The sequence below is a fragment of the Onychostoma macrolepis genome, chromosome 16, assembly GCF_012432095.1.
Source record: "Onychostoma macrolepis isolate SWU-2019 chromosome 16, ASM1243209v1, whole genome shotgun sequence".
Classification (NCBI taxonomy): Eukaryota; Metazoa; Chordata; class Actinopteri; order Cypriniformes; family Cyprinidae; genus Onychostoma; species Onychostoma macrolepis.
Genome location: NC_081170.1, coordinates 21,725,618 through 21,742,012, shown reverse-complemented (window position 1 = coordinate 21,742,012; position 16,395 = coordinate 21,725,618). Strand labels below are relative to the sequence as shown.

At 36.6% G+C, this 16,395-nt stretch overlaps 1 protein-coding gene across 2 annotated transcripts in view; it reads left to right on the top strand.

The window, feature by feature from the left end:
- The window catches only part of nbeal2 (neurobeachin-like 2), a 76,152-nt gene continuing 59,757 nt past the window's right edge, over positions 1-16,395 (top strand). For both annotated transcript variants that reach the window (XM_058746202.1, XM_058746200.1), the window contains exon 1: positions 1-419. In XM_058746202.1, coding sequence (XP_058602185.1) covers positions 369-419 — 51 coding nt within the window. In that variant the 5' untranslated portion in view covers positions 1-368. The remainder of the gene's footprint in view (positions 420-16,395) is intronic.

Here is a 16,395-nt window from a genome sequence, read left to right as displayed (position 1 = left end):
TGAGTGCGAACAGGGTAATGAATGCGTGCACAGACAAGTGCGTTCAACTCCTCTAGAATTCCTCCAGCAGAGATGTGCGTTTATCCAACGCCTAACCTGCGAGATTTCTCAAATGTTGCCCTCTACATTCTCTAGTTCCTTTTTTTCCGGAATTGTCATTTTGACCCACCCTCCATCTAAAAGACATGCAACTTTGGAAGAGCTTGGCAACCAGGTAGTGGACAGCTGTACAGCAGCATGCCGTTTCTAGCAAACAGTATTCCCTGGATCTTCGCTGAGTCAATCCATGGCCACTTCGTTTGTGGATGTATATTCAGATGGTTTGATTGACGCCTAAGTGGAGGGAATACGCAGAAGGGCGAGGGAGAATGGCTTCGAAAGAGCGACTGTACGAGCTGTGGATGTTATATTACACTAAGGTGAGTCACGCACGAGCAGGCGATCGCGCGAGCCACTCGACACCTGTTGGCTTCGGAGTTTATGCTGTCGCAAACTTGCCACTGCCATTTCATATCATGTCGCATTCTGCATATAGTTAAAAGGCAAGCATTCTCGCCATAATTCCTTGTCCCTTTGTGTAGAAACAGTTTCAGGAAGTGCGTCCGTGGTTATTTTTTGGGAAGGTTGCGCGTGCACGTACACAGTGAAAACATTTGACTCTCGCTTAATATTTAATGTTGTTATGAAGCGACTGACAATTGTGATGACAAGGACTAATGGTATTTTCGCTGAGCATAACGCTATGGTTCATAACAACAGGTCAATTTAATGTTTACAGTTATTCTGTGTAGTTAGGGTTTACCTGTGAGTCAGGTAATGCCTCTTCCTGCTCACTTCTCTTTTTCTTTGCATTATGCAGATAGCCTCTAATTCATAGACAACGTGGTTTGCAAGTTCTTTTATTTGAAATTAATCAACGGCAATACAGAGAATACAATAATGTTTCATTTTAAATCTTTAATCACAATACCGGGGAACTTTAACTACATGCTTGAATTGTTTATAGTTTATTTAAAATATAAATTGTATGTATTATTGCTGAAATGCTTTATATTTACTCACGAATTAGCTATGTCCGATTCGCGAACGAATCGTTCTTTTGAGACGGATCTTTTTAGTGAATCAGTTGAACCGGCTCCTATCGATTTTGTTCACGAAAGAACGATAGTTCACGAATCGATCCGAGCAGTTCTCGTCAGCAGTTTACTGACTCGTTGAATAGAGAATTGTATGTTTATAGTTTGAGAGTTGACAGTTTTATCAGCAGTTTTATGACTTTGTTTTTATGAGCTGAATCGTGGTTGTAACAAAGTGAACTGTGGGGCCTATGGAATTACAATGCAAACCGTTTATAATAAAGCTTATTCAAAAAAGGAAAGAATGAATGAATGAAAGAAAGAAAATATCCAAATGAATTTTCCATATTGATTTTTCACAGGTGTTTTACTAGTGTTTTGATTTGTGTTAATGGATAATGTCCTGGCATAATAATAATCAATATGTGTGTACCCATTGATTTTATTTATTTATTTATTTTCTGAGACATTTAGAACATGTAATATGCCATTAAAGGATGTCAGGGGCCATGTGATTATGTCATGACTTAAAAGAATCCCTGAATCATTTCTTTTGCCAGTTGAAAGAAACTATTCTGGAATAACCTGATTTACAGAAATGAGTCGGGCTTCCCTTCACTACGAATAAGAAATGGACATGCCACATTAAGAATGGTTATGTTGACAACACCCTCTGGCGGAGTAGTGCATACAAAGACCACACTGCACCTTTTGCACATTTTTGAGAGCAATTATATTATTAAAACAATAGTTGGGCGACCATGTATTCCTTCTGAAACTCTGTCATGATGGCCACTTTACTGGTCAGCAGATGAAGTCAGCTGTATCGGCTCACTATAGCAAGTGTTCTTTATGAATGGCTACCATGGTAACCAAAACAGCAGGTGCAGGATACAAGCAGCACCAGGGGTCACCACAGAGAAATGTCTACTTGCAGATCACTGTTTTAATTTGACACTCTTTAAAAAAATATTGTATAGTTAGCAGATTGCATGGAAAAGAAGCTTTATAAATTATGCAATAGTGTTCCAGTCTGGTCTTGGCACAAAGTTCTCTAGATAGCTGGGAGTGTTTCTCTAGATCTCATTCATTTTATAATCTAAAAAGCAACTCTTTGTCATTTCATTCCCTTTTATTAATAACTTCACACATACAGCTAACAGGGATCCATACCAGATATGCAAAGTAGATGGACTGGTTCCTCTGACTTGTTGCAGCAGGCAAATGGGTCTGCCTTTTTCCGCAGTTACACTGATATAGATGTGATTTTTTTTAGTGAAACAAGGATAAAAGGCGTATGTGATTTTTGCACACCCATATTTGAGTTAGTTTCCCCTGCATGGTTGACCGCACAATGCTTTCCAATGTTTTGAATCTGGTTTGAAACACCCATTTTAAATGCCTCTGCTAACTACTGTCTGCTGCAATTTAAACAAGATAAGTTTGAAAATTTGCTTGTTTTTCTCTGGGCTCATGAGGGCTTGCTCTATTTTAAACCCATTTAAAGCTGTCCTCACCTATTATGCAAGTCATTTGACCGTAGAATGAGTCCTATGTCCTCCCAATGTAATGAGGTCTCATGGGAAGCTTGTAAATTTGGACTGACACAATGTATGTCGTCCTTCATTAAGCTTTATTTTATGTTTTATTTTATATGTTTTATTTTACGTGTTATTTTGTCTGGTTGCAGGCATAAAATATTTGCTCAAGATTAGCATAATATATTATTTAGCATAAAGTAAGCTTAAAATTCACCCTGTATATTTTTAAAATACATCTTAATGATCTTATTGTAAATGATTAATTCATTGTACATGTCATTTTTAAGAAATGTTTGACAACATAACTTTTAATCAAAAAATTACACACCTCTCTTTGGTGACGTATGTAGGACGTTTTGTCATTTATTACGCTTTTTCTTCAAAGTGTCAAATATAATAAGATATGTTATTATCCAAATTGATCTTATATTCTATCAAACAGTTAAAATTTTCAACACTGACAACAAAAACAGCAGATGGGCTGAATGACAATGCAAATTCACTCTCTGACATTAGGTGGCTCTTTTGGACAAGCAGAAATACAGTGGTTTCTGTGGCCCCTGTAAACAAAGCAGTGCTGCGCTTATAAACACTATTTTCCTAGGCATTATACAGAGATAACATGAAAGAAAATGTCAACAAAACTTTTCTGAAGAAAGTCAGTTCACTTTCATTCATTATGTAAATACCAGTAAATACGCTCCCAAACTTTGCTCATCTTCCTAGTGAACGTTTCTCTGAGCCCACAGTGAGTGACGCAATGAAAAAAAAAACCGTGTGTGAGGTGAAATGAAATGATTTTGTTTTCTGCTCCAGATATTCACTTTTCAAAATAATGTATTATTTCTAAAATGTAGCATTAATAACTACATTTCGACTAGTCAACTAGTATTTCCGATGTCTACTAGCAGCTGCAGTTCTGTTTAGTCAGCTAGTCGACTAGTCTTGCACATTTCTACTTTACAGAAGACAAAAAAACTGATGTATTCAGTATTCAGTAATATTTTAGATTTTAATCATCTTGAACTTATTGACACCTAGTGGTGTGGATGTAGCATTGCACAAAAACAAATGTTTGCCATTATAGAAATGAATCATTTGCAGTCAGACACGATTAATGTATTCTGTGAGGAAATGTGCTCAGTTAGGGGTAAGCCTACCAAGACAGAGTGAATAGTATTTGGCTGGTCATGTGATCTTAAGATGGCTGCCCCCATAAGGTGACCCTCTCCATGTAGAATAGAACTACTTTTTATTAAGTTATGGCAGGAGTCTTCATCACCTGCGAGTCTACATGACTTTAAACATTTTTCATTCATTTCTTTAAGTGTAAAACTTCTGTACAGAAGAGCTCACTGTTAAGCAAGCGTTTAATATTTCAGTGCTATTAGACTGCATGTGGCTGAATGCTTTGTCCCCATCAGAGGCAGCTGTACACAATCGCAGAAAAACAGCAAAGTTTAGCGTCATGTTATTCCGGTGATTTTGCTGTATTTGTAATAATGTGCCAGCTATTTTTTCTTTTGGCTGCGAGAGCAACACTGCGTCTGTCAGACCACTTCCTCTTGAGTGTGTTGTTCAGAGGACAACATTGATGTGATAAAAACCACTTCCTGTCATGGTTGCTACCATTTGTAACCTCCCTGAACAACCTGTTTGTGAGTTGACAAACATATGGTACACATCATCACCCCAATTCAGCTGAAGACCAATTGAGGAAGAGGTTTTGGAAAATAACAAGTTTGTGTTTGTTGTGATTTTTGTGAGTTTGAGGGTTGACGCTCTATATTCTGTGGAGGATCTTCATGCAGGATGATCTACAAATAAATTTGAGCTAGTTATCTAGATCTGTATTTGAAATAGCTTTCTACAATGAAAGAAACAGTCCACCCAACGATGACAAAAATATTGTCATTTATGTACCTCAGTGTCATAATTTTTTCCATGAAAAACAAAATGAGGTTCTGGAGCTTCTAGCTGATGAGGAAAGTTAATGGTGATTCATTCATACTGCAAAACTCCTATAAAAACAAGCATCACTGAAGTTGAGATTAGGATGAGTATAACAACATTAACAGAACATCATAGAATCTTTCACAATTTTAAGAAATCGTCAACAACGTGAGGTGACAGACCTGCTGGATGCCCTTATGGTTACGCAATCATGCATATTACGTTATATTACAACTATTTTTCGGTTGTTTGTTGCCCCTCGCACGTGCTCCTCCTAGGAGGAGACTAACTTGGCAGGTGTGTATGTTTTTACAGATGATAAACCTGCTTGTACATCTGAATAGATTTTAGTATATTGTCACAATGGGCTGAGTCCTGGCAGCCGTGAAAAGACATCACCCACCTCAGTTCTCCGAACTGCCATTGTGTACCTTCGTCATGTACCTGTAAATCAAGTTTTTAAGATTTACGTCACGTTTAAGACAAATGTTTGCATACAGGTGCCTTTATTTGACCTTAATCTGGTGTGAATACCAACGTTTCGCATGTGAGGTTCTTAAACGCATTTTCAGCTCTTGTTTTATCTTCCCCTCTTAGAGGGTGGCATCTTTGTGCTGGATAGTTCAATACTTTAATAGATACTTTAAAGTATTCAACAGGGCTTTGCTTTGTTCAGCACTTGTTCATTGTCAGAGAAGTTGGAAAAACTAATTTAACATTCACATTTAAATATAAAAGTTATTTGGCATTGATGGCTCCATGAAAAACCTTTAACATCCATGGAACCTTACCATTGCACAAAAGGTATTTTATTAAAATGTTCTTCACACTAGAGAGAATGGTTCTTTTAAGAAGGTTCTTTGGCATCATTGTCAAAATCCACCTTTTGGAGAGAAGGTGCTTGCTGTAGAGCAAGTGGGCATAGCTTGATGTCCAGCTCGCCTTCTCTGGACGTAATGGGTAAAACTTGGCGGTCCAACCACACCCTAACCCCAAACAATAACCCTATTCCTAAACACCCTCAACACTAGATCAAGCTCCACGCATTAGGTCCACAGGGGTGGAGCTAGACTAGATCAAGCTCCACCCATTTGACCCATTTGGCTCTGCAGTGAATACCACTTTTGCTGCTTTTTTAAGAGTATTGTGTGGCAGTCTAATGAAATGTTTGCAGTCCATTTATCCAGAGACATCTGATTGATTATTCTAACAGTTCAATGTCTAAACTTTGTAGAGTCAGCTGATTTATTGCATTGCCTGTGTTTTCTTTATAGGAATCTCTGATATGTGCCCTCTTTGACATATGCTACACCATGTTTTAGCACTGGATGATTATTTATCTAAACATAATATTTAGAGAAAAAATATCTACAATATTTATTTATTTATTTGATTAAATATTCATTACCTCCTAAGCTTTTAAATAGATTTTTGTCTTCACTTGATTAAGCTTGCAAACAGTTGACTAAACCTTTGGGTGTTTACAAACTTGTATTGCATACTTATCACTTTGCTGAGGCCTAAGGTCACTTACTGCCCAATTTTGAAGAATGAAACATCTACATAAGTAGAACGTATACATGGCAGTTACCAATGCTTATCGGCCTAAATCCGCTCTCGCTACGTAATAGTAATGTTTTATCAGCAGAAACAAGAACCCATTACAGTCCATGATAGACCACCTAAATGATCTGAGTATTAGGCAGACATGAGAATGAATCTGCGCTGTCAAACCCAAAGAGCTAAAACATGTACTTTGAACAGCAGATTAATCAAAAAGATACAAAAAAAGTTGGCTACTTCCTGATTTTGTAATGCATTTTATGACTATCACATATTTTGTTTGAGTCATTGACGCAGCTGCTGACTTCATCACCTGCTTGAACAGGCAGAGGATGTGTGCACGCAAACAGACTGTCTGGATAAACCAGAAGGCTATGATCTATGCTTTGACTTGCATTGATGTGCCGATCTTATTGTTTTTGTACAATGGCTTTGTTTTATGTTGCAAGATGTTCTGTGTTACTCAACTGCATGTTTTTCTGAAGACCACATAGAGCTCATTCTGGTTTTGTGAATCTGTGAATCTAGATTTTATCTACTTGTTTGCTTATAATTGTCTTCAGCAAAATATCAAACAGGAGAGTTCCCATTCATAGTTCTGTTCCAATGCCTAGTAACCTACCTCGATACCATTTTATTTGGGTTAATAGGCCGCTTTTGACCGAAATCTAAGGTAATCTCAGAATTCATTATGTAGGGCTGCACGATTTGGGAATGAAAATTGTGGCTGCGATTTAAAATGTAATTAAAAAATGTTAGGTTTGCTGTGCTTGATTTGTAGGGCTGCACAATTTTTTTTTTTTGTAACTTATTTCAAAAAGTGAAACTTTCATATATTCTAGATTCATTACATGTAAAGTGAAACATTTCAAAGGTTTTTTGTTTTAATTTTGATGATTAGAGCTTACAGCTCATGAAAGTCAAAAATCCAGTATATAAAAATAAATAATATCCAAATAAATAAATCCAAATAATAATAATTGATATATACATCACAAACCTTTGGCCAAATTAGAATAAAATATCATTAATACTACATGAACAAAATAAGAAATACTCTATTTTAATATATCATTATAATGTAACAAAATCACGTATTTAAGAAAAATAATACAATTAGTAATAATAATAATAATAATTGATATATACATCACAAACTTTTGGCCAAATTAAAATCCAATATTAGTACTACTACATAAAAAAAAAATAAACAAATGACTAAAAACAGAATAAATACTACTATTTTAATATATCATTGTAATGTAACAAAATCACATATTTAAGAAAATACAATTAATAATACAATTAATAATAATAATAATAGCAATTTAATTTTACATTACATTAAACTAATATTTACACTCTAAAAAGGCTGGGTTAAAAAATAACCCAACCTTAACCCAGCTGCTGGGTAACTATGGGACAGAACACGCGCTGGGTTGTTTTGACCCAAGTGCTGGGTTTAACCATTTGACCCAGAATGCTGGGTTGTTTATTTAACCCAACCAGTGGTAACTGTGTTGCTGGGTTAAACATTACCCAAACATTGGTTTATTTGTTGTCTCATTGCCTTGCTACCTTTATATTTACCAATATTATCAATAATAATAAATAATCACAAAGGAATGTAAAATTATAATTTTTCTGTAATACAGTTACACAACACAAAAAATGCAACTGTAAATATCAATTTAACGAGTTTTCACATTTCTTTTTAAAACAATTTTTGAATGGGTGCTACTGATACACATTACATCCAACCCCTACAGACACAAATAAAACAACGGTTTTTGTAGATCAGTTTCTTTAAAACACAAAACTTTGTAAACTAGGTACTGTAGATTCCTATTCTTTGTCAACATTGCAGCATCATAACATTACAAAAGTGATTATTGCCACATGAGAATCAGTCCAAACATTGTGCCATTAAAACTAAGCCAAACAAAGAGACCTACAACAGACAATACATGTGACAAAAAATTAAAACGTTACAAGTGGCCAGAAAAAAATGTTGCCCTCAAATACTTCACACATGAAGACTCATGTCCATCAATATGATATACTGCATGCTGGAGAAATTCCCTTGAAGGAAGATGTTAGTGTAGCTAACATCAAGTACAAAAAAAACTTGAAAAAGATGAACAGCCTCAAGCAACAAGTCCGTTTCAATGGCATGGCCTGAAACAATGGCGAAGGTGTGGGATGTCGTTGTCTCGTCACCAAGGCACAAAATGTGCAGGAATGCATCACCGTGTTGGTCCCCACCTGTTAATTACACGACACTTAGTCTTGCAACATAACTTACATTTTTACAAGTTGTAACATTTTAATTTGACTTAAATAACGTTTAATTGTATTTTATGGAAATCAGCCAAACCATCAGGGTTTTCCTGTGAACTGGGTCTGGTAAAGGTTGCTTAAACTAAATATTTATTGTGTTACTGATTTAGGTTTCTTTCTGCTTACTGGCACTTCTTGGTTGTCTACCTAAATTTCATCCAACCAACATGGCATAAATTATGGGGTATTTAAAGCCCCCAATATATATATACAGTACTGTGCAAAAGTTTTAGGCAACTAGTATTTTAGCCAGCTAAAATAAAAAAAGGATTTAAGTCAGTTATATCGATCTTTTGCTGTAATGTGTCTGTAGGAAATATCAGGTTACATTTCCAAACATTCATTTTGCCATTAATTGTAATAATCCAGTGAGATTTTTGTTTGCACAAAGAGTCTGAAAACAGCCAGTGCTCCACACAGAGATCTGATCTGATCATCATCCAGTCTGTCTGCACTGTAAAATCGAACAGTGAAATTAATTAAATGAAATTAGTTAATTTCACTCAAATAATAATGAAAGTTCATTAGACTTAATTGAAATAAGTTCTATAAACTCAAAATGTTGTTGTAGTAAGGTGAACTTAAAATGATTGCGTTTTCTAGTTCCCAGCATGCTTAGCATCAGACAACAAGAACAATAAATGCAGAAATAAAGTGTTATTTTGTGTGTTTTTGCACAAGATTAACATAGAGAGACACAAGTTAGTACTTAAATGTTGTGTTATGTTAAGATTTACATAGGTTTCTGTTATGTTGGTTTTGTAGTGTTACCATTGTGGTGAAGAGTAGAACCTGTGGTTAGGTTGAGGATGGATAGCAAAACTTAAAGACTATATATATACTGCATGTTGATTGACTATTTACATGCAAGTGTGTCGTGAGTCTTGTTAGATAACTACATTAGCGTGCCAGTGTGCTGTTGCAAACTAGCACTTAATTATAACCCAGTCAGCAAACAAATTTGGCCCAGATTTGGCATGCATCCGGCACAGCTGGCATTCATCCGGCACTGGCATACAGCATGTGGGCCAAACATGGCCTGAGTTTGGCAGAGATGGTACCGGGTTTAAGACGGCACACAAGACATGGGCCAGATGTCAGATGCAGTATTTGGCCCAGATGTCAAATATAGATATGTGGGCCACATAAGTATTGCCGATCTTGACCCACATTTAAAATCCATTTCAAATATTTTTGAGTAAAATGCCAATGTTTTCCCATACAGAAAGGTAATATATTCACATAAATGTGAAACTGTTAAATATATTTTTAAAATGCATAACATAAAGCTCATACTGTGTGTTATTATGTGTTTGTATGCACAATTATATTCATGCCTCATGATATTATATAATATATAATATTATATAGTATATTATAGAATAATATATTCTGTTGTTTTATATATATATTCATATATTCATCCGGCACTGGCATACAGCATGTGGGCCAAACATGGCCCGAGTTTGGCAGAGGTGGTACCGGGTTTAAGACGGCACGCAAGACATGGGCCAGAAGTCAAATATAGATATGTGGGCCACATAAGTATTGCCGATCTTGACCCACATTTAAAATCCATTTCAAATATTTTTGACTAAAATCCCAATGTTTTCCCATACAGAAAGTTAATATATTCACATATATGTAAAAACACTTCAAAATGTATTTCAATATATTTAACAAATATATTTTTAAAATGCATAACATGAAGCTCATATTGTGTGTTTAATTGTGTTTACATGTGAAATTATATTCATGCCTCATATGATATTATATTATATGTTATATTATAGAATAGTATATCCTGTTGTTTTTATATACAACTGACTTCAAACAATGTTTTGCATTCACTGCTTTCATATTCTCATTCAATTTACAGTTTGATGTAGGCCTACTAAACAATACATGATGAAGTTTCAGGACATTTTATTTGACTTTTGTACTATTTATGTAAATGCGTAACTTTGATGTGTTTTAGGCCATGTTGGCCAATCAGAAGCCTGACAAAGTTTCAAGTAGGCGGAGATAACAGCGCAGGCACAAGGATTGCTGTCTACTAGATATGTGTACTCTTCAGACTTAGGTTCATGCAGATATTATTCAGGGACATGAACACTTGAATACTGCAAAAATAGAGAAACTACCAAATTTAAGAATTTTGTGTTAATTGTGTGAACATTAAACAAATATATATTTATTTTACTGTTTTTTGTTTTGTATCCCAAAGCACCTAAAAGCCAATTCACGCTACCATACTCCAACAGGGTGAACACACTTACCAAGCAAAACAAATAAGCATGTTTTTATAGTTTTTGTGAAAGTGTGAACTGACAATGCTGTATGTTAGGTGTGAGATTCATTCAACTTGGTTTGCTGATTAAACATGATTAAATATTTGTTCAGAATATTGTCATTGTTGTGACTATTTATCTGGGAGGGGTGTGTATCAAGTGGCTTGGTTATGGTTTTGTTGAGGCTGACATGTGGAACCCATCTGGTCCAGCGTATAGGACCAGAACAGGGCCAGCTATGGTCATACAGATCCCACATAGCAATTTTTCTCTGGCCCAGCTCTGGCCCACACAATCAGCTTTTGCTTGGCCCACATACCGCAATGACTTACGGTCCTAGTGTGTACCAGGTCTGGATTCCAGACAAGGGCTACACATGGGCCAGAACTGGCCCAATTCAGGGCCAGTTATGGGTAATTAACTTGGCTGAGACTTGGGCCAGTTATGGCCCATGTGTGGCCCTTGTCTGGAATCCAGACTTGGTACACACTAGGACCGTAAGTCATTGCGGTATGTGGGCCAAGCAAAAGCTGATTTGCTATGTGGGAAAAATTGCTATGTGGGAGATCTGAATGAATGTGCTGTTTACGGAAGCAAGTTGTATATAGTTATCATTGTGATGAGTGGGGTGGGATCATGGAAGTGAGGCTTGGATTGGCTCCCATGGCTCTCAGCCCTGCCCCACTTGTCATAAAAATTTTAAGCTCTACTAACTTAAATAAATTTAGTTTGTTTACTCAAATGTTTTGAGGCAGTAAGTTTCTTCAAATGTTTTAAGTATTCTTAACTTATCGGGTTTTACAGTGTGGAATGACATGAAGAAACAGAACAAACTGAGACAGACTAAATCCAGAAGAACTGTGGCAACGTCTCCAAAATGCTTCAAGAAACCTTCCTGTAAAGCTTCCTGAAAAACTATGCACAAGTGCACTGAGGGCAAACGCTGCTTTAAATGCAAAGGATGCTCACACCAAATGTTGATTTAATTTAGTTAATAGAAGTTAATTGATAAAGGAAATCAATTTATGGCATTATTTTTGACAGCATCCTCATTTTACAGCATTTTTTTTACAAGTGTCTAAAACTTTTAACAGTACTGTAGCTTTGCAGGTAGGTTTCTTGAAGCATCAGATAAGACTGGATGATGATCAGATCAAATCTGTGTGGAGCACTGGCTGTTGTCAGACATTCACTGGATTATTACAATTAATGGCAATATGAATGTTTGGAAATGCAAACTGACATTTCCTACTGACACACTACAGCAAAAGATAGAAATAACTGACGTAAAACCATTTTTTAACTGGTGAAAATACTAGTGGCCTAAAACTTTTGCACAGTACTGTGTATAGAGTAGAAAAAGTAAAAAAGAAACTTACAGGTTGTATGTCAAATGAATGACTTCCAGGATTCTGGTTGTGGGTCTGAAGACCTTTCCTCCGTTCTTGTATATTGATTGGGGAAGCAGAGTGGGCAGGACTTTGAAAGCACTCTCCCTTTTAGCATCTAAACCATAAGAATAATACAGTGCAAACTGTGAAACTGATCTTACAATCAAAACGACACATTGAAATACTTTTCCTGTGAAAATGTCTTCATTCCTTTAAATAGCTTGGATCAGATTGGATTGGATTTAAATAGATTGGATCAGAAACAAATGACACAGGCAGACCATGTGACAATGGCATGGCTGAAGTGTGACTTAGTCCAGGGGTCCCCAACCTTTTTTACACCGTGGACAGGTTACGGTTTGAAAAAAATTTCAAACCGTTGTGGTTGTGGATAGGGTCTTTAAAACAGCTCTATTCATTTATACTATATCAGCACATATTGAAGTAGACTCGTCTCTTGTCTCTGAGATAATATGTGCTGTTAATGCAGCATTAGAAAACTCCGTCAGTTTTTTTACTTTCACTTTCTGTATGACTGAAGTTAAGACCTTCACCGGCATAACTATTGCCCACCAATTCACCCACCAATTCACTATCTCAACAAATTAGAATATGGTGACATGCCAATCAGCTAATCAACTCAAAACACCTGCAAAGGTTTCCTGAGCCTTCAAAATGGTCTCTCAGTTTGGTTCATTAGGCTACACAATCATGGGGAAGACTGCTGATCTGACAGTTGTCCAGAAGACAATCATTGACACCCTTCACAAGGAGAGTAAGCCAAAAACATTCATTGCCAGAGAAGCTGGCTGTTCACAGAGTGCTGTATCCAAGCATGTTAACAGAAAGTTGAGTGGAAGGAAAAAGTGTGGAAGAAAAAGATGCACAACCAACCGAGAGAACCGCAACCTTATGAGGATTGTCAAGCAAAATCGATTCAAGAATTTGGGTGAACTTCACAAGGAATGGACTGAGGCTGGGGTCAAGGCATCAAGAGCCACCACACACAGAGGTGTCAAGGAATTTGGCTACAGTTGTCGTATTCGTCTTGTTAAGCCACTCCTGAACCACAGACAACGTCAGAGGCATCTTACCTGGGCTAAGGAGAAGAAGAACTGGACTGTTGCCCAGTGGTCCAAAGTCCTCTTTTCAGATGAGAGCAAGTTTTGTATTTCATTTGGAAACCAAGGTCCTAGAGTCTGGAGGAAGGGTGGAGAAGCTCATAGCCCAAGTTGCTTGAAGTCCAGTGTTAAGTTTCCTCAGTCTGTGATGATTTGGGGTGCAATGTCATCTGCTGGTGTTGGTCCATTGTGTTTTTTGAAAAAGTCACTGCACCCGTTTACCAAGAAATGTTGGAGCACTTCATGCTTCCTTCTGCTGACCAGCTTTTTAAAGATGCTGATTTCATTTTCCAGCAGGATTTGGCACCTGCCTACACTGGCAAAAGCACCAAAAGTTGGTTAAATGACCATGATGTTGGTGTGCTTGACTGGCCAGCAAACTCACCAGACCTGAACCCCATAGAGAATCTGTATTGTCAAGAGGAAAATGAGAAACAAGAGACCAAAAAATGCAGATGAGCTGAAGGCCACTGTCAAAGAAACCTGGGCTTCCATACCACCTCAGCAGTGCCACAAACTGATCACCTCCATGCCACGCCGAATTGAGGCAGTAATTAAAGCAAAAGGAGCCCCTACCAAGTATTGAGTAAATATACAGTAAATTAACATACTTTCCAGAAGGCCAACAATTCACTAAAAATGTTTTATGAAGTATTCTAATTTGTTGAGATAGTGAATTGGTGGGTTTTTGTTAAATGTGAGCCAAAATCATCACAATTAAAAGAACCAAAGACTTAAAACTACTTCAGTCTGTGTGCATTGAATTTATTTAATACACGAGTTTCACAGTTTGAGTTGAATTACTGAAATAAATGAATTTTTCCACGACATTCTAATTTATTGAGATGCACCTGTATGTAGATGTTAGTGACATTCTGGCAGAGGTGCTGCTGCTGTGTACACTCACAGAAAGCAATGTGCTCAAATTTTAAAGATGTGGGGCAGCCCCTGTAATATCACCTTGACTATCGACAAAGACATCAGCTCTCGGCGGTATCTCTGACTATGGTCAATACACTATACTATCGTCTATCTGCACAACCCCACTAACAATTTAACCATTTCAAATTTCTGTAAACGAAACCATAAAATCTAAATTATTTCTTACCATGCCAAGTTTTCCTAGAAGCCTGGGGAACTCCTTAAAGATTTCTGGGATGCTTGTAGACCCATTACTGCGAATCCACCATTTTTCAAATTTTTTTGGGAGGCAAAACAGATTCTGTAAAATAAGGATGAAAAACTGGGTTAAAAGCTAGCAAAACCATACAGTATGCCAGCCTGGATATCCAGTGATCTGCCTATTATTCATCAATCTCAAATACAAACTATTATTTCTAACAGTAACATATAAAGAATACTTTACATGGACTCTCTAACTGACTGTTAATCTGGATAAACCTCTTGTGTCCTGATTAAAGCAACATAAGCATTCACTAAAACAGAGGAAGAGTAAAAGGACCTCATACACCATGAGATATTAAGTCTAACTTTACATACTGTAGCTAAGACAACATTACATTTAAGTAACAATATTTAAGAATAATATTACATACCAGTAATATCGTGATTTAACGTTAAAGGTTAACATTACCTGAGGGAAAAAGAGCACGAAAATGGAAGTTATTGTTGGATTCGGCACTTGGCAGACATTAACTTGGAAAAAAAAAAGACCTTAAAAGATCAATTTTAGTACGAAATGATCTAATTCTGACAAAACATTACGAAGCCATACAGAAACGTTACACAGACAGTAAGTTAACTGAACTTAACCCTGTATTTCTGACCTAAAGATAGTTCATACCTTTTCCATGAGGCGTGCACGTGCACGTGCACACACACACACACACACACATACATAAATGCATAACTTTTATATAACTATAAAGAGATTGTCAACAAAAAAATGTAGGCGGCTACTTCATTCACAGAATAACGCTAACTTTAACCCGCACAGCGACAGATCAAATATCACATTAACCATGAAACAAGTGTGCTCTTACCACAGCTTATTAAAAATAGAGGTAAATAATTATATCATATTAATTTACCTTATAATCCTGCTTGCTACGAGTTGCTTGACCGTCTAACGACGAGACGAGTGAAGAATCCAGAAAACTCGATGAAGAGGAAAAATAAACAAACCGGTTGGGTCAAAATAACCCAACCCAGGTGTTCAGTGGTTAAAGAACCCCTTGCAGTCCATTTGACCCAGCATGAACAACCCAACTATGTGTTTACAGTAGGCTACCTCAAACAACCCAGAATGTTGACCCAGCACAATTAACCCAACAATGTGTTTACAGAAATAACCCCAAACATTAACTCAATTAACTACAATTTTGATGGAAAACAGTGTATATAATATTTGATAATCATACTAAGCCATATCATGATTTTGGTTTTATTTAGTTTGATTGGGCAGCTCTAGCATATAGTATAATGTCCTAGCATTTGGAAGGTAATATGATTTTGGTTTTGGAAGTGATACTACAACTATTCTCTTACCTAACTGAAACCAATTCCTTTGTGGTTAACGAGATGTAACAATTGTTGTTGTTTTTCTGCCATTGATGTGTATAGTATTGTATTCATGTATCTTACATTTGTATTTAACTTAAAAGATTTTAATATGGGCAATGCACCATTTAAGTTGAACATTGGTTTCTTCAGTTTTTCACAAAAATGATTACATTTTTATTAAGTAAATGGCAGACCTGTTAAAAACCAGGTAGCAAGAGGTGCTTTAACGTTTTCAATGCTGCAGGGAAATCCACACAGATTTTTTGAGAAAAACTGTAAAAAAAAATCCCCAGGTGGAGGGATAAGTCCAGGCCACTGCTGTCAAGGAGCTCCAGTACTTTCCGAGACTTACCCGTGGGACTGTTTAACTATATTTAGCCCTCTTTGACTCATTTAGCAGCTTCAATCATCTGGAAGAAGGCTAATCAGGAGCAGTAATTTACTACTTTGTTCAATGGTATGTCATGAAGCTACTATTTATTTTATTATAATTTTGATCCCCCAGTCAGTCTGTGGCCTAATTAAGAGGAAGTTATAATTTCCTTCTTTTACATTGATGCTTCAAGGACATTATTCTGTTTGCTTGTGTAGTGGGT